Here is an 18,060-nt window from a genome sequence, read left to right as displayed (position 1 = left end):
TGTTCTGATTCTTATTTTGTTCTTTACAATTGGACTGTGAAGTCCTACTTCGAAGTCACGGGAACACTCTTCTGAAAGTCCTCATCTTCCCTTCTTTGCCTCGATTGCTTCAATCTTTTTTTTTCTTTCTCGCATCGGCACCGCTCTCCTGAGAAATCTCGTTATCTTCCCCGCGCAAAGTCCAATCCGTCATACAGCCCCCGAATCCATTGCGGGATTTTCTGTCAGCTTTGCGCCAATTTCTCTCCATCTACAAACCACATTGAAATCCTTCAATGTGTCAGATCATTCTACATCCGCCGTATCTCCAGTCGATCGTCCCCCGTTACACCCGTGACTCGACTCCCCGTGATTCCGCTTCCGATTCCCCGCCAACTGTAGTCGCAGACGCGCGATTATAGGAACCAAGGACCGGAGATCCCTCCGACCTTCGAGAGTTGATTTGCGTGGATTTTGAATCCCAATACAGACGACTAGCAATTTGCGATCGTTTCTTTTTTTCTTTTTCACAAGCTGGACTGAATCTCGTGCACGTGAAACCGCTCACCCGCCGAGATCGAAGCGCGGATGGTCTCATTGGTATTGTCGCCACCACGCTTTGTCTCTTTAGGTCAACACAGGAAGGCACGAAAAAGTAACCCACGGGCCACGGGGGTTTAAACACTCAGTGATCTCACTTTTGTGGACGTGTCCATAGATAATCGTCCTCGGGATACATGCCGACATGAATATGGAAGCCAAGAACGGATCCCCGGTCCCTGCAGAGGACTTCAGTGGGGATCGTGACTCTGCCGATATCACAGAACACGAACAAATGGATGTAAAACATAAAACAAATGGCGATACCAAGGCAGACCGCAAAGCAGCCAATGCCAAGGATCCCTCCCGACCGCGACGGAAGAAGGCCCGGCGAGCTTGCTTTGCCTGCCAACGAGCTCACTTGACTTGCGGTATGATGATAGACTGATCCCCGCCCTTGTTAGATCTCTGACTGATATACATCGGGTATAGGCGATGAACGACCTTGTCAACGTTGCATCAAACGTGGCCTCCAAGATGCTTGTCATGATGGTGTTCGCAAAAAGGCCAAATATCTCCACGATGCTCCCGATGGAGCGTTGATGCCAGCTGTTAGTAGCAACAACAACACCAGTCTATACAACTCCACACTCCGGAATAATATGCCTATGTCTAGGAATGGCGCAAACGCTGTCAGTTCCAATCAGCAACACAGCCACCAGCACAGCCATCAGCACAACCAACATAACCAACAATCAACTAATGCCACGAATAACAACTTTTACCCTACGCCCCAGACGCAGGCATCTTACAACCAATACCAAGAATCTTCCATGAGCCAAAGCCCCTTCACCGCGCAATCACCCGTTTCACCTACTTTCAATATGAAGACCAGCGCCAATGGTCGAAATCCGAGTCTTTCCTCGACTGTCAACCAGCAGCCTACTCCAAATACTGCTCTTTCTGGGGATACAAGTCAGTCCCAGAATCCCTTCGCAGGCCCATTTTTTGATCCCAGTGATCCAGCCCTCTTCAACTTTGATCTATCGAGTATGAACTTTGAAAATCGATACGGTGCTCTGGAATTCGGCATGCTTGGGCATATGGCCACTGGGGCGGCCGGTGACTCTCCCACTGATTCCGCAGGACAGCGGGGATCGATCGGCCGCAGTGGATCGGCCCAATTCTCCACACCAGCTCCTGGATTTGGAGAAAGCCCAGGGAATCAACCTTTCATGTTTGGCGATCCTCTCCTAAACGATTGGTCAAGCGGGTCGGCCTCGGGCCAGCATGTGAATGTTGGAGGTGTGTTTGGGCAAAATGGCATGCTCCCCGAACACATGAAAGCAAATGCACCACACGCATTTGCGATCGAAACTGGGCCAGCTAGTTTCACTAGTCCTGGCTCGGCCACAAGTCCGAACATCACAACGGCTACATTCGATGATGGCCCATTTAACAATATCGCTCCTGCTGCCAAGGCCAAATCCAACAGCCTGGTGCAGAATGGACAGCGTCAGGTGACGTCAGCGTCGATTTTGAAGCACCCGAATTTGCAAGTTGGTCCAAAACGGCGCCACCGCAATCCTTCCTCAATATACGAGAGCGTGAAGGAGCCATATGCCTACACAAGTGGTTTCCACAATCTCACTGCTTTCATCCAACGTCGCTTTACACCACAAAAGACTGTGCGAATTGCCAAGGCGCTCGCATCTATTCGACCCTCTTTTATCGCAACTACTAAGACCCTTAATCGTGATGATCTCATATTCATGGAAAAATGCTTCCAGCGAACGCTTTGGGAGTACGAGGATTTCATTAATGCATGTGGAACGCCAACCATCGTTTGCCGACGCACCGGCGAGATCGCCGCAGTAGGCAAGGAGTTCAGCATCCTGACTGGATGGAAGAAAGACGTGCTTCTAGGGAAAGAGGCTAACCTCAACGTCAACACCGGTGTTTCGGGCGCACCCCAGTCGGGGACAACGTCGCGTGGTAGCTTCACGCCGCGCGGCTCGACGTTAGAGCATTCCGGCAGTGGACGCCCCCAGCCGGTATTCCTAGCTGAACTTCTGGACGATGACAGCGTTGTACAATTTTATGAGGACTTTTCGCGTTTGGCATTTGGCGATTCTCGCGGTAGTGTCATGACTCGGTGCAAGTTGCTCAAATATAAAACCAAGGAGGACATGGAGGTTGCACAGTCTGATGATAACGGAAAGTGGAACAATCATCTCCGCAAAGGTGGCATTGCTGGCGAGGCTGGCATGAATCAGCTCGGCCTCAAGGACGGAAAGGTTGACTGCGCGTACTGCTGGACAGTGAAACGCGATGTGTTCGATATTCCGATGCTCATTGTGATGAATGTAAGTCTAAAATCACGCAACCCCTCATAGTTGGTCTCATGCTAATCCTTCATTTTTTTAGTTCTTGCCGTGCATTTGATTTCTTTTTTTTTTTTGAATTTCGATTTTGCATCTGTTTCAAATTACCCTTTCATACCCTCGACAAGGCCCAACATTAGGCCTGTCTCCTTTCCTTCTGCTGTTCTTACCCTGGTACATATTTCTCGGTTCTGGGATTGTATGTCCCTTTGAGCTTGATTTCTTTCGGACCACTGGCCCACGAAATCTTGTCTTGCTATTATTCTCGTATATACGTTATGTTTCTTGGATTCCTGGAACTATATCCAGAATTGTCGATATGCTTTGTTTTTCTTTTCGGCGCTCAAAAGGGACCAAAAATTTATCTCTGGGACGGGATTGTTAGTGTATGAGCACAATGCCATGATATCGAGTGGGGTCACTTCGTTGAGCCCCGAACCATTCAACTTGAACGAAGAATTAAGCTTAATCCAACCTCAAATCCGATAATCCCGATCGTATGGGAATTGGTGCCTGGCGTCTCAGGCGACCGATTATGTCCATAAGGCGTCCTTATCGTGATAAACCCCACCAGGGTTGATCCGAGGTCGTATTCAGACACACCCAACAGCATCACGCCAAATCATTCCTATATCACACAATCGGCACTTACTCCACGAAACAACGCTATCAGCAGATCTGTCTGTATCACTATCGACGCTTCATCGTATTCTCACCCGACAGAATCCATCATGGGCTCGGACAAGCCGCGCGACCCGGTAGCCGGTCCCGACACAGGCCCGGAACCTCCTTTTCCCGTGCGATTGTCAGGGCCAGTGATTAAGGGATTTGGCCGCGGTAGCAAAGATGTATGTACATGAATCTGGAAATCTATAACAGCCCAGCCCAACGGCCACAACAGACATCCACTGACTCGCTCTCCTGGATGGCTCTAGCTCGGAATTCCCACCGCTAATATCCCCGCCGATGACCTGTCAGAGAAGCACCCAGAGCTGACAAGCGGTGTCTACTACGGCGTTGTAGCGCTTGACCCAAAGACATACCAACATGAATCTCCTCAAGCTGCTGGCACATCCACTGCGGTGGTTTTGCCTGCTGTGTTGAGTATCGGATATAACCCCTTCTATAAGAATACTGTGAGATCTGTGGTATGTGACACATACCACTGGGCAAAATGCCGTCAAATGTTGAAGCCTGATTTGGTAGGGCATATATCTGACGTGGTTGATCACTACAGGAAATCCATATCATGCCACCTCTTACGGAACCATCGCCCACTGCTGCGGGGCAGGAGGGTCAAACTAAATTCAATCGCTTGCCGGATTTCTACAAAACGCGACTCAACCTGCTCATTCTGGGTTATATCCGGCCTGAGTTTGATTATGTCTCGTTAGAAGCCTTGGTGGAGGATATTCGGGTTGATTGTGAGGTTGCGCGGGCGAGTCTGCTGCGCGAGGCGTACAAGTGCTATCTCGTTGACAGCGTTAAAGCACCTGAAAAAGTCAACGAGGATCGTGGGTGGTTGGTGAGCTTTGAATAAGTGGGGCTAGAAACGGCCTTCAGGATTGGTGAGATGATTATCCCGCATTGTAACTATGTTATATTATACAGCGCAGATCATTCCTAGACATAGAAGAGGTATAGCTTTGTTGACTCATGTCATATTCTATAGATGCATTGCATGGATATGTACAGCCCTATGCACAGCCCTATCTTATCGCGGAAACATCAACGACGTCACAGAACTGGTCATCCGTTCCGACCAAGAAACCCTAAGCATTGGCATTTTCTCGGCGGCCATTTTCACGTCTTGACATATGTAATACCAAGAAGAGCAACCCGAGGGTTCCGAATCTGGAGCAGATACTTCATAAAAGACCACATGTTCATCCAAAGTTCCAACATACAGTTTCTCTAATCAACCAGATTACATTCAGATCATGGTCAACGTATTGCAGCGCTTCACTCGACGCCGAGCACAAAGCTCTAGCAGTCAAACACCAGATCAAGGTGGAGATACCACGGGCCCCAATTCCGCAGCATCCCATCCACATGGTTTACACCGGGCAGTGAGCACGAGCTCCGGCAAACGCAGCTGGCGATATGAAGAGCCAGCTCCTCGACATCTCATTATGGTCTCTGACACCGTTGAATTTGATACCCATGTAGTCCACCGCTTTCAATCAGAAGGATTTGATGTGATCTATATCCCCTTCCCCGGCACCGGAGACGAAGATAAGGACCGAAAAGCGCTGGAGAATGCGATACACGCACAAGAAGACGAACTCGAGAATGGAGAGCGATATGCGATAGTTGGTACGTCTTCTATTCGACTTTCTTTGCCTTTGTATTCATGGCAGACGTCTTGGCCTTAGAAAGCCTAACAAAAGCCCGGCTAACCATACATTCCAGCATACCACCGACCCGCCTATCTCCTCCTAGCCTCACACCACACAGTACACACAAACACAAACCCATTCCCACACCTATGTGCCTTGATAGCATACTACCCCATTTCATCAACAGACGAATTTACCTACAGACAAAGAGAAGACTGCTCGCCCCCAAGCTGCTCAGACACAAGTTCAATCTTCGGCCCAGTCTCCAAATCCACATATCTCCCGATTCAAGTCCACGTCCCAGGCCCACGAGTTCAGCCCTGTGCACTGTGGCCATGGATAAGTCTCAGTGCTTCAGAAGGCGACGTCACCTACAAGAAAAAACACCGGTGCTACGTGTACTCGTACCCGGGGTCCAGATCTGGGTTCGCGGAGCGGGAAGTTGCAGAGGAAAAAGAAGGAGAGGTGGATGTGGACTTGAATGCGGAGGATGAGATCGGCTCGCAACTGGCGTGGAGTCGGGCGCTGGCGTGTCTGCGGCGCTCGTTTAATGTCGGGAGTCACTGGCCTGTTATTGATATCGAGACTGTTTGGGAAGAGTACTGGGATAGTGTGGTTGGAGAGCTGGAGACACGCAAACAGAATCACAAATGTGGTTCTGAATGTACAGTTGGGATGTTGACTGATAATAGCCATTATGGCGAGGTGGGATGTCCTGCTGGGGAGGTGCATGTGAAGTGTATTCCTACCCAGACTGGAGGTGAGTTTTTTCTTCTCCTACTTGATACAGTCTGATTAGGGAATTTACTGATACACCTACTACAGGCTCGGATATCTCAAGCCTGAGAGACTTTTTCGCTCATGCGTATATCCCTGCTGGACCAGTTGATCAGCACGTCCGCCTCTTATCGCGCACTGTGGGTGCGGATCGGATCGCGGATGAGATGTTGTTTTCCTGTCGGCATACTGCTGAGGTTCCATGGCTACTACCCGGTGTCTTGCCGACGAATCGAGAAATCAGAGTCATCGTCGTTGTAGTGGCAAGCTTCAGTGCTGGTCAGATTACACGTCAGAGTCTTTATTGGGACCAGGCCGGTGTGCTTGTACAGGCTGGATTATTAGATCCGGGACTTGTGCCGTCGGCAAAAGCCATTGAAAGTCATTGATTGTTGGGGGTCTTCGTCTTGTATTTCTCTGTCTTCATTACCCACATACATTGATAGGGTCTACGAAGCCAGTCTATTCATAACCAAGCACCATCATGACTCTGATATTTTTCTTGGTATTCGTATACACAGACTTTAAACAGCACCATGCTTGGGCTTTCCAAGGAGCTGAAGGTCCCAAGGATGTATGGTTTTGACGATAAAAATATTGATGATATTCTCTAGCTAAAAGCTAGACTGGGGAGAAGGAGAAAGCAAGAAGGAATAGGGCTCTGACAGCCTATTTGTACTGCCAAAGTATGGTCCCATGTCTTACTGTTTGCTATGGTTTATCTATGTCAGGCATGGATGCTTATGGTATCCAACAGATCTGCTTGTCTGAGATAACTGCTTCCAAATTGTCCACTCGAATGCAAGATGTAAAAGAACATTCCTAGACGAATGCCTTCAACAGTATACTTTAGAGCGCGGAGGTGAGTGCAGTCATTACACAAAGCATTCCGCGCGCCAGAACTAAGCTACAAGGTAAGAATTTTATAAGTATCCTCATAGCTGATGGCGTATTTGAAGCCATTCTTCTCGTTTCACCCTCCATCTCAATCTGTACTTTTAATCCCAAGAAGTAGCATATATTTAGCAGCATGGCCTACTTATTATGCCTCCTGAAAGTGCTTAATCCCAAGAAGAACAGCCTTAAGATATAAATCAAGTCAGTTCATAGATTCAGCACTCAAAGCCAAGCTATGCTGATCAGGCCAATGCTTCGAGTTTACTCGTGGATTTATTGATCGCCCTAGTAAGTACGAAGTGCTTTTCTCCGGAGCTTTCTATATCCCAAAATCAATCCAAGGAGCCTAACGCACCTCAAGACACCCGATTCATATCGAGAGCTTCATACTTCGGGGATCAACGTCATGAGTACTAGGATGTCACAGCTACACTATTACAGCCCCAAAAGGCCACGTAGCTCACCCAAATCCTTGCTCACGCCTCCGGCGCTAGCCAATGTTTTCCGGCTCGCCTTCTGAGCAATAGGAATGACATCCTCAACGCGAACGGAAGGGCTTCCGGCCAAGCCAGCCACCACAACACCTAGCAGCGTATCACCCGCCGCATTGACACTGACAATGTCATTTGCACCTAGAATAGTAGCAGGTGAGAACAGACGCATGTAAACACCACCAAAAGGCACATCCGAGTCAATCGGTGCGCGAGCAAGAATGTATGGCGCAGACTCCGGATCCGTGAGACGGGGATCACCGGGTGGCAGAAGCTGAGTAAGAAGAGCACCTGCACCACCCAGCTTGGTAACAATACAAGGAATGAAAGGAAGAAGTTGAATAGTTTGCTGCGGGAGGCCCTCGTCAACGAGAGACTGCGAAGTGATTGCAATGAGGCGCTCACGCGAACCCGTTGGAGACATATTCATAGAGTTTATGATATGCCACCACCCCGCAGACTCGAAAAGAAGCGATTCCCGCGCAGCGGTGTACATAGCCGTCAGCTCAAGGCGGTTTGGGCATGCAAGACTGATAGCATTATTTGGCACAATCTGATCAGGACCGATAGTGGCGCCAGTGCTGTTTGCACCGCTACCGAACAGACGTCGAGATTTGGCAGTTGAAACAGGCTCAAAGGCTACGCGTGCGCCGTGTTTGTGTGCTACAGCGCTCCACTTGGCTATCACGTCGGGCCGCCAGTTAGCGTCGACGACGACCCAGTTGGGTTTGGTGCGTTCGAGAAGAGGCTCCCAGAAGCCGTCGAAGTCGAGCTGGGATTCGGGTAGTTCGACGATTCCCATGTCAGCCATGGCTACTACGAGGTCTTTTTTGATGTCGTTGATTGCGATATATTGCGCTGTGCGGATGCCTGGCGTCGCTGGGAGGACTTGGATGCCTGCGATGCTGAGGCCTTCTTTTTCAAGGGTTGATAGTGCGGCGCCGCCGCTAAGGTCGTCTGCAACGACGCTGCAGAAGAGGACATCGCTGCCGATATAGCTGGCGGCAACGGCAACGTTGTGGCCAACGCCGCCTAAGCTTTGTCCGATAATTGCTGGGTTAGATGTATGCGGTACCGGTGCAACTTGAGTGAGTTCGTCTCCGAATGGGGTATAGTCGCAGGAGAGATCGATGGCTAGGGAGCCGGCAACAACGACATCTGCCTTTAGTGTCGGTGTAATAGGTGGCTCGGTATTGGCTGGCTCGGAGGCATCTTCAACTCGCGAGGCAACTTGACTTGGTAAAGCTACACCTGGGATTGATGGCATGTGTCTATAGGGAAGGAGATCTCGGAACTTAGCATTGATTGCATCTCGTATCTGGTATCTAGAAACAAAACTTACCGAGACCCTGTTCCTAAGTCAGCTTGTTCAAGCTTGGCAAGTTCCACAGCTACAAGGGTTGCACGCTTGACATTGGACTCAATCAAGGCCCGGTTAGCAACTACGGACTTTCCACCGCTGAGTTCCTTGATCTTAGCAAGCACAAATGGCGTGTTGTCACTGCCGTGGTAGCCCTCTACATGGGAAAGGCGGACAGCTTCTTCAATCACAAGATCCATCTCGGCTTTGGGGACTGAGTACTCCAGGGGGACGGGGTTGGCAAAGTGGATGCCGGAGGATACTGGAAGTTTGGATTGCGCATCTGTGGACTCTGTCAACGATACTGTAGGTTTCGACGCAGGGGGGCAAACTTACAGACTATTGCAGCAGCCTCAGCTTCATTTCGAATAACTCGGGGGCTGCGGATGCCACTCTCTCGTGTGAAGAAAGCAGGGAAATCCACGGGGCCATCCCGACCATCAGCGAATGTACCCACACAGACACCTTCGGTCTCGAGGTATTCGAGCGTTCGAGGAATGTCCAAGAAGCTCTTGCATCCAGAGCTAATTACCGTTACCGGGGTACGTCCAAGCTCAGTAAGGTCGGCTATACAGGTTTGTCAACAATTGGGGATGCTGGTTTTGTTTCCACAGTTTGCCCTACCAGAGATATCCATTGAGTTTTCTCCCCCACGATGCACACCACCTAGAGCAAGTTAGATAGGTTTCATTTCCCAGTGAAGTGTGGTCATCATGTTTACCTAGTCCACCGGTACCAAAAATCTTGATACCAGCCAATTCTGACAGGATTATAGTGCCGGAGATTGTGGTACCGCCATGCATCGGCTTACCGACCATACCCTAATATAGATCAGTTTCGGTCATCTGAGCTACTGGAGCAGCTGTCTCACCATGCCGCAGATATATCCGAGATCCCTACGAGACACTTTCAGAGCGCTCTTGTCTTGAGCTGTTGAGGCCAGCTCGATAAGCTCTTCCGTACTCAGTCCAACTTTGGCCACACCATTAAGTAGTCCTATAGTTGCAGGAACTCCGCCGTTGGCTCTCACAACAGACTCTAACAATGCGGCGAGAGCAATATTATCGGGGTAAGGGAAACCTACAGCCGTTCAGTCTTGGCTTCCCCGCTTTTGAGAGAAGCTCTTCAATCCCAAGAATTCACATAGCAGACTCACCATGTGTATAGATTGTGGTTTCGAGTGAGACGACTGGCTTCCCTGTAGCAACTGCATCACGCACCTCTTCCGACACCTTAAACAACTTGCTCTGGGCAAGGCCATGGTAACGACGAGCAGATGAGAGCGAAGCTCCCCTCAAACAGCCAGACCTCAGAGCAGCTCGAGAGGTGAGCATTGTGTGTGACAGCATGGTTATATTTGAGGAGGAGATCCAGCTATCTCCTGCCAATTGATCATGCAAAACAAATATGCAAGAAGTAAAGATGCGAGATGAGGAGAAGCTCCGGGGATCACCACTGTTATCAGCGATAAGCCGGAGTGCGCGATGTGGCCGCTTCGGCGACCCTAGTATACAATGGGGACCACGTATCATCAGCTTCGCAAGCTTCCCAAGGTTCATCGACCTGACACAATCACATCTGGGATTCTTGAACCTTTTCAACCTTGGAGAAATTGTGTCCTCCAGGTACTCAGAATGAGGTTTTTCACCGCCACGGTGCTCGGGCTGCTCGCGCCCAGCCTGTGCGCTGCAACCAACCTTACTACGCCTAGTCGATTGGATCTTCCGTCCGGCTTCAAACCTCCGCAGGTTTTCAAGAACACAAATTTGGTTCGGAATACCAATTTAGAAAAGAGCTATGTGCGGGAAACTATCAATGTTGTTGTGGAGAACATCGACAAGCAGCCCCATAACGATTACTACATCCCCTTCCCTGCCGAGGTGTTTGACCGCGTTGCAGGCTTCGAAGTGAGGGATAAAAAGGCCCTGGAGAAGGGACGCTTTGATGTGGACTATACTGAAGCTGTATCATCTGAGTGAGTACCAATTGGGAGGCCAATGGACATGCTAGACGTCCAGCCATGTAATGGGCGAGGTACAAACACCGTGACATCGAGATTCTAACATCAATTGAAATAGCGGCAACCAGTACTTCGTCATTCACCTTCCCGAGCCTTTGGCCCCAAAGTCGCAGATTACTCTTGGGATCTCGTATTCGGTGCTTTCCTCTCTCAGCCCACTTCCTGCGACCATTGGCCAGGCGGACAAGCAATACCTTACCTACTCCTTCTCCGCTTATATGCCATCCGCCTACACGACTAATACCCAAAAGACCAAATTGAAGTTCCCCAGCACAAATGTGCCGGATTACACAACCACTGATGGTCTCAAGTCCGGATCGGACCCCGAGCGCAAGGGTGCCACATACACTTATGGCCCGTATGACACGGCCAAGGTGGCACCAGGCACCCAACACCCGATCACCGTCCGCTATGAGTTCACTAAACCTGTCATTTCTATAAGCCTTTTGGAGCGCGACTTGGAAGTCTCACACTGGGGCGGTAACCTTGCAACCGAGGAAAGGTATTGGCTGCGCAACAACGGCTCAAAGCTGACCAAGCAATTCTCACGTGTCGAGTGGACTTTCGCCAACTACCAGCAAGCACCTACTTCAGCAGTTCGTGAACTGACATACCCACTTCTTCCCGGCTCTGTCGACCCTTACTTCATTGATGATATCGGCAATGTCTCCACCAGCCGCTACCGTCCCAGCATTGGCAAGAGTGCAGGTAGCTTGGAGCTGAAGCCCCGCTACCCAATCTTCGGAGGCTGGAACTACAGCTTCCGTATTGGATGGAACAATGATCTTGCTTCTTTCCTACGCCGTGCCGCGGGTGTCAACTCCGATACCTATGTCCTCAAGGCCCCGCTCATCGAGGGACCTAAGATGGCCGAGGGAATTCAGTATGAGCGTGTGGTTGTGCGCGTTGTTCTCCCCGAAGGTGCTCACAATGTTCGCTTCGAGATCCTCGAGGGAACCAACAGCAATGGTCTTCCCGGCGTGAACCACATTCACGCTCACTTGAGCTCTCTCAAGACTTACATGGATACTCTGGGCCGGACCACCTTGACCCTGGAGGTTGACAGTCTGACCGACGAAGCGCGTGACTCGAAGTTCGTGGTATGTAATGATCTGTATTGTCACTTGGTCATTTCGCAGTTATGCTAACACTCCAGTAGGTTACATATGATTACTCCATGTTCGATGCCCTGCGCAAGCCTTTAACTATCTTTGCGGGTATGCTTACAGTCTTTGTCGCTGCCTGGGGCATTGGAAAGATTGATATCAGCATTAAGAAGCGGTGAACTGCATGAAACGGGTTCCATGTCAATATCATTTTGTTACTTTTCTATAGTCGTTTCCAAGGGATTTCACCAATCGACTTGTATGTTTACAATGTTTTCCCAGCTTCGCATCTTCCCAACTTCATTCCAACATGGACGCTCCATGGAATCTTCAAGTTTAAGTCGCTCTTTCCTCTGGACGTACCTTCCTTGGGGTATACACCATCAGACAATTGTAAACAAACGCGTATCAAGGTATTTTCTTCGTTCTACATTTCTCCATCCCTCCCAGGCAACTCAGCAACTCATCGCCATGCTTCAAATCAAGCAGTCGCCGGACAAATCTCGTCCACCCCCTGTTGAGGACAACACTCATGAATCCCCATCCAAACTAAACCTGTCTCCTCCACGAAACCCCCTCGGCCCAGCAGTGGTATACATCGCTCGCGCAACGAACAAGGATGACCACAATTACAACCGTTCGACTTGGAACAACGACGAAATGCACGCATACCTACGTGGACTTCTTGTAATCGCCATCGCCGAGCACCGCAAGCGATTTGGTATCCTGGGGCTCCGTCCTCCTAAGATGCAGACAATCATCCAACCCGCCCACACCCGAATCTCATCTGTCAGCCGAATCGGTAAGTTCTTGGCTTTGGCAATGGAGGAGGCTCGCGCATCCAAGTCTGAGTGCATCTTCGTCCTAAACGGCTGGGATGGCTGGACAACCGACAAGATGACCATTGTCGAGCTCTGCGACCAATTTCGTGACGTCCCTTTGACTCTCCACGTTTATGCGAACCGAGGCACGCCTTGCGAGTTCTTCGAGGTCAACGCTCACAAGGTCAATGCGTACCTCCGAAACCTTGTTAGTGCGGAGGATCCATCTATTGTTGGTGATCGTGCGACGGCGCTTTACATTCGCATACTGGAGGCTCTGCCTGCTTTGCACAATGCCAGGTATCACCCTGCTATTTCGCAGCAGGAAAAAGATGCTCTTGCCAAATACGATAAGCGGTTTGCTGGGATTTACGAGTTGGACGAATCAGAGATTCCAAAGGTTGAAGATGCGGAGCCCGAGGCCCCAAAGCCTGGCGTTTGATATGGTATCGGTAAGTCCGAAAGTCATAGTGAAGTTACATTTTTACCAATAGATCTTAACTTTCTATCTCTTGTAGAGTTTGATATCTCCAGAAGCATTTATGTGGGAAGGATAACATTGATCCAGAAGGCTCTGGGCCGTTTACAAGTCGGACACTATCATGCGAATTAAGCAAGCAGCTAAATCAATGATCGTTATTAAATTGTTCATGGCACACTATAACTTGGATTTATCGAGGATATCAAATATTTTCCATCAAGTAACCGCGTACGGTTCGTCAAATTAGACTGAGGTAGTAATTGTACAAAAGAGTAAGATATTGTGAATGTGGTCATGACGCAGAACAAAAAAAAAAAAAAACAAACTACCTAGTGCCATCCATTGACCGTACCTGTCCCAGCAAGAAGTTCATCAAGCTCATCTTTTCTCTTTTTGTACAAATCCTGAGCCTCTCGCTCACGCCGCAGAACCAATGCCACTGCATCGCGGAGTCTCTCAAGTCGCCGGGGTACAGCTGACTCTTCGGAGATCTGGAGTGTACGGAAAGCGTCTAGTTCATTTGTAGCAGCGGACAGAGCAGTGCTAGCCTCCACGATCTTAGACCGCAGCGTCTTGGCACGATTCTGGTATCCACCGTAGTGCAAAGACAGTTTCTTCTCGAGCTTGTTTCCGCGCTCAGCAGTAGCAAAGAGAGATGTCTGAACTGTGTCGAAAGCCGCAATCATGCGCTGTTCTTCCTGGAAAGGATCGTGCTCGTCATCCTCGTAATTCTCAAGACCGGGAAGAGACTTGGCGCGAACTGACGACCAACTGTCGTCAAATTTATCTTGCCACTCCGACTTTTGTGCTTCGGCGGAAGCAATCTCAGCGGCAATAGAAGCCCGCGCTGCGTCCAAGAACCGGTCGTCCAATTGACTCAACTTTGGTGCTTGGCCCTCGACTTGTGCGCCAGGGACAGGGAATTTGCGAGAGTCGTGTGCAATAAGGATGGCGGCTTCGTTGGCAATCAAGGCTTCAATCGTGTCGGTGGCCTGGGAAGCACGTTGCAACATAACGTTTATGTCCAGAACGGCGGGACGAGGTAGGCCTCGCTGGTAAACTTGTGATTGACGTTTAAATTCAGCTTTAGCAGCCTTCTCCCGTGCCTCATTGTTACGGCGATCACGCTCGGCCGCATCCTCTTCGCTAATCTCAGCAGCTGCGGTGGGCTCAGCGGACTCAGATGGAATATCTTCCAAGTCCCACTCGGTTTCTTTGGGCTTGGGAAGCGAGGCTAGCTTGCTGCGCATCTGTTGGCGAATGAAGTTCTCGTGCATTTTGATGTCCCGGGGTGTGCTGCCAATGAGCTGGCTCCCCTCTCCCTCCCGGTTTAGAGACAAATGGTCTCGCGGGGTGCGCAATGGCGTAGCACCGGGCCCAGAGCCACCAGGCATAGGTGTTGCACCCATACCATTCGCCTGGCGGAATGGCGTGGCCATGGGGTTTGGAGTAACAATTGCCTGCCTCCGAGGAGCAATTCCATCAAATCCAGTTGATGATCCCCCCTCGTGAAGAGGTGTGTTATCCCCTCCTAGAAGGGAAGACTGCGTTTCGGTCAAAGCTCGAATGTTCCTGATTTCATTGGCAATATGATCGTCCTCCGGGGCAGCTCGCGGGGTTCTGATAGGAGTCCCTCCAACAATAGCCGAGTAATCTCCAAGGAGTTCCCGAGTACCTTCTTCATCGGCGCTCATTCGACTGGCTTTATCGCCGGCCATTCCCATCTTGATGAGTTCTTCCATTTCGCTTTCGCTGATTTGCGGTGTTGGCAAGTTCAAGGCCCGTCGCTTGTTGCTCTGTTCAGCTTCGCGAATCTTCTGCATTTGACCTGCTCGTGCAGCTGCAGCAGAAGCGGCCGAAGCGCTCCCTTTATCGTTCTTGCGCTTCTTGCGCTCTGCATCATCGTCTTGGTCGCCCTTTCTCTTATTCGCGAGTTGCTGTTTCCGAGGATCGAATGCTTCGCGTTGGCGTTCATTCATATCTTCCTCTTCAATTGTATCATAGAAACCAGGGGCAGCTGGCTTTTCGAATGGAATATCTGCATTATAATCCATCTGGCCGGGCTTCCGCGTGACAACCTTAACATTGATACCAGCGTTCTTAAGTTCGCGGCGCTTCTGGAGAACAGCAAGTCGACGTGACTCTTCTAATTGACGCTCTCGGGCCTTTCGCTTGGCCTTTTTACCCTGTGTGTTCGCGAGACGAGCACGCGCTTCGCTCAGCATTTCTTTCTCGTCTTCATCCAGGTCGATAGTATCGGGACGGGCAGGCTTGGACTCTGGATCGGGATCGAGTTCACCGGGTCTACAATATATCAGCCACACGAACATCATCACGTTCAGTAAGATACACAAACCGTAGACGGCGGACATCGTCCGCACTAGGAGCGGCGCTCTCCTCGCCGGGTCCTCCCAGGCCGAGCTCGTCGTTTTCGCGAGCTTCAGCTTCATCCAAGAGCTTCTGGTAGCGTTCAAGACATTGTGTGGCAGTGCGTCCGACGATGGGGGCAATGGTGCGCCATTGAGTGGGCATCAACTTCGCGAGATGGAGCAGTTTCTCGTCCTCTTCCCGCGACCACTCGGTTTTGCGAATGCCCGGGTCCAGCCACTCGACCCAGCGCGCCTTGCATTGCTTTGGTGTTTTCCGCGCGAGTAGGGAGGAGACTCGGGCCCATTGGTTGAGGCCATATTTGGATACCTGCGATCGGTCAGTTTTCGCTCCATCTGACATTAACTAGCGAAGTTCCTAGAGAGTTCAAAATAACTCACAGCTGCCCGAAGAACTTCATCCTCAATGTTGGTCCTAAGAGTCATTAGCGACGAAAGCTCGTGGGCGGGTTTCAATGCCACTTACCAGACACCTCCTTTGACGACAGGCATGGCGTGTGATGGCGCTAAGCGCAGTGTCGACCCTTCGAAAATCGATAGTAAAATAACAAATGTGCCACCAGAAAGATGGAGAATATCAACCCCCAGGCATATGGGGAGTTCACGCGCTGTAAGTGATGACAGCTTGAAGCGGAAGAAAAGCGAGTTCACAACCCAAACGCGGTAAACGTGATAGCCGAGATCACCGCCCCCGCGCGTGCTGAGATAAGCAGATCCAGAATTTTTTTGGCTCAGAAAAAAGATAAGCCAATATTTTCATACTATCAACTCTGACTATTCGTCTCTGTTGTTTTCCACAATGTCGACCTCCGTGGAAGCCCCAAAGCAATTTAAGCAACCTTCCCGTAAGGGTAAGAAGGCGTGGCGCAAGAATGTCGACATTACCGCGGTGCAGGAGGGTTTGCGAGATCTGAAGGACGCCGAGATCACAGGGTAGGCACATCCTTGCTCTACTTCTCTTTTTGCTCTCTACTTGTGAATTGAGATTCTAACTTGACCTCTCTCCGGCAGTGGTCTTATCTCTGAAAAGCCTTCCGATCAACTTTTCGTTCTCGATGCTGTCGGCAATGAAGAAGTACGCAAGTCTATCGCCAAAAAGCAGAAGAAGCCCCTCAAGTCAGACGAGATCCTTGCCCAGCGGTCAATGATCCCCGCCCTAGATGGCCGGAAGCGTGTCAACCCGAACGTCACCGACGGAGTCATTGAGCCGAAGACGAAGAAGCCCAAGAGTGACTGGGTTAGCAAAAAGGAATATCTCCGCCTGAAGCAAGTAGCGAAGGAGGGAAACCCTATGGGCAAGAAGACCGACAATGAGTTCTATGATCCGTGGGCAGAAGATACCGAACCCACGCTCACGTACGACGATCCCCGCTTTGATTTCCTGCAGAAGCCCAAGCCCAAAGTTGAGCCGACCACATTAAAACACGCCCCGATTTCGCTTGCTGCCAATGGAAAGCCCGTTCCCTCTGTTAGGATGCCTCACGCCGGAACCAGTTACAATCCTGTGTTCGAAGAGTGGGACAAATTATTGGAGACCCACGGTGCCAAGGCGGTTGAGGCCGAGAAGCTGCGATTGGAGGAAGAGGCCAAGGAAGCCGAGAAGCAGCGTTTGATCGAGGAAGCCAAGAACGACAACGGCGAGGTGAAGTCGGATGACGAGAGTGCCTGGGAGGGCTTTGAAAGCGAGTACGAGAAGCCTGAGTGGCTGAACAAGAAGCGCCCTGAGCGTAAATCCAAGACGCAGCGTAACAAGGTCATCCGACGCAAGGCAGCAGAAGGGAAAGCGAAGTGGGAGGCTCAGAGGGTAAAGAGAGATGCACAGGCTGAGCATATTCTCAAAATCGCCGAGCAAATCAAACAACGGGAGCTTGAGCGTGAGAACCAGTCAGATGCGGATGAGTCTGATGATGATGATGTTGAGATTGCTCTCCGCAAGAAGACTTTCGGTGGCAAGAGACCGTACGTTTTTGATCAATTTCCTATACCTATGCTGCGACTAACAAATTATCTTAGTGTACCTGCGCAGCCGTTGGAGCTGGTTCTTCCTGACGAGCTGCAGGATTCTTTACGACTCCTGAAGCCGGAAGGTAATCTCTTGGATGATCGATTCCGAACATTGATCGTTCAGGGTAAGCTCGAGTCCCGCACACCAATTACCCAGGCACGCAAGGCCAGAAGACAGATTACAGAGAAGTGGTCGGCGAAGGATTTCAAGACTGGATACGAGTAATTCTGCATATTCCCTCTAAAAGCGCGTGCATTTTGTTATCTGGACATATAATGTGGTCCTTCGATAAGTTAGGATCAGGTTTCATCTCAATATTCTTAAGCACAAAGTAAATCAAAATACTTGACACTCGATTATACAGTAAGTTGTACCTCCAAGGACAATATAGGGAGGGCTGTATCAAAGTCGCTACCTGGTCAACTATCAACCCCCAAATAAAAAGTGGGTCCCGAAAATTTACTTGCTTATCG

At 50.2% G+C, this 18,060-nt stretch overlaps 6 protein-coding genes across 6 annotated transcripts; 4 read left to right on the top strand and 2 right to left on the bottom strand.

The window, feature by feature from the left end:
- Positions 1-724: 724 nt before the first annotated feature.
- Positions 725-2,885, top strand: N7500_002068 (Zn(II)2Cys6 transcription factor domain-containing protein; the record flags this gene model as incomplete). The annotated part of the gene is made up of 2 exons (XM_056673214.1): positions 725-950; positions 1,012-2,885. Coding segments are annotated over 2 exons (2,100 nt in total), but the record flags the coding sequence as incomplete, so codon positions are not given.
- Positions 2,886-3,634: 749 nt separating this feature from the next.
- On the top strand, positions 3,635-6,408 carry N7500_002067 (Riboflavin kinase domain bacterial/eukaryotic; the record flags this gene model as incomplete). The annotated part of the gene is made up of 6 exons (XM_056673213.1): positions 3,635-3,751; positions 3,839-4,051; positions 4,141-4,417; positions 4,830-5,219; positions 5,316-6,002; positions 6,068-6,408. The coding sequence occupies 6 exons, from the start codon at positions 3,635-3,637 to the stop codon at positions 6,406-6,408; spliced, it is 2,025 nt and encodes a 674-aa protein (XP_056533738.1).
- Positions 6,409-7,351: 943 nt separating this feature from the next.
- N7500_002066 (pseudouridine-5'-phosphate glycosidase/carbohydrate kinase family protein) lies at positions 7,352-10,116 on the bottom strand (the record flags this gene model as incomplete). The annotated part of the gene is made up of 7 exons (XM_056673212.1): positions 7,352-8,678; positions 8,750-9,050; positions 9,104-9,334; positions 9,392-9,433; positions 9,489-9,588; positions 9,639-9,847; positions 9,924-10,116. 7 exons carry the CDS (start codon positions 10,114-10,116, stop codon positions 7,352-7,354), a joined length of 2,403 nt encoding a protein of 800 aa, XP_056533737.1.
- Positions 10,117-10,281: 165 nt separating this feature from the next.
- Positions 10,282-13,156, top strand: N7500_002065 (dolichyl-diphosphooligosaccharide--protein glycotransferase subunit OST1; the record flags this gene model as incomplete). The annotated part of the gene is made up of 5 exons (XM_056673211.1): positions 10,282-10,742; positions 10,846-11,887; positions 11,947-12,068; positions 12,123-12,152; positions 12,307-13,156. The coding sequence occupies 5 exons, from the start codon at positions 10,282-10,284 to the stop codon at positions 13,154-13,156; spliced, it is 2,505 nt and encodes an 834-aa protein (XP_056533736.1).
- Positions 13,157-13,524: 368 nt separating this feature from the next.
- cef1 (putative cell division control protein (Cdc5)) lies at positions 13,525-16,074 on the bottom strand (the record flags this gene model as incomplete). The annotated part of the gene is made up of 4 exons (XM_056673210.1): positions 13,525-15,499; positions 15,552-15,892; positions 15,964-15,997; positions 16,049-16,074. 4 exons carry the CDS (start codon positions 16,072-16,074, stop codon positions 13,525-13,527), a joined length of 2,376 nt encoding a protein of 791 aa, XP_056533735.1.
- A 307-nt stretch (positions 16,075-16,381) lies between these two features.
- Positions 16,382-17,812, top strand: N7500_002063 (ribosome biogenesis protein NOP53; the record flags this gene model as incomplete). Its single annotated transcript, XM_056673209.1, has 3 exons — positions 16,382-16,515; positions 16,594-17,541; positions 17,596-17,812. The coding sequence occupies 3 exons, from the start codon at positions 16,382-16,384 to the stop codon at positions 17,810-17,812; spliced, it is 1,299 nt and encodes a 432-aa protein (XP_056533734.1).
- Between the last annotated feature and the right edge of the window lie 248 nt (positions 17,813-18,060).

This window comes from Penicillium coprophilum (genome assembly GCF_028826855.1).
Source record: "Penicillium coprophilum strain IBT 35676 chromosome Unknown utg000002l_segment0_segment1, whole genome shotgun sequence".
Taxonomy (NCBI): domain Eukaryota; kingdom Fungi; phylum Ascomycota; class Eurotiomycetes; order Eurotiales; family Aspergillaceae; genus Penicillium; species Penicillium coprophilum.
This window is presented reverse-complemented; position numbering and strand designations above follow the sequence as displayed.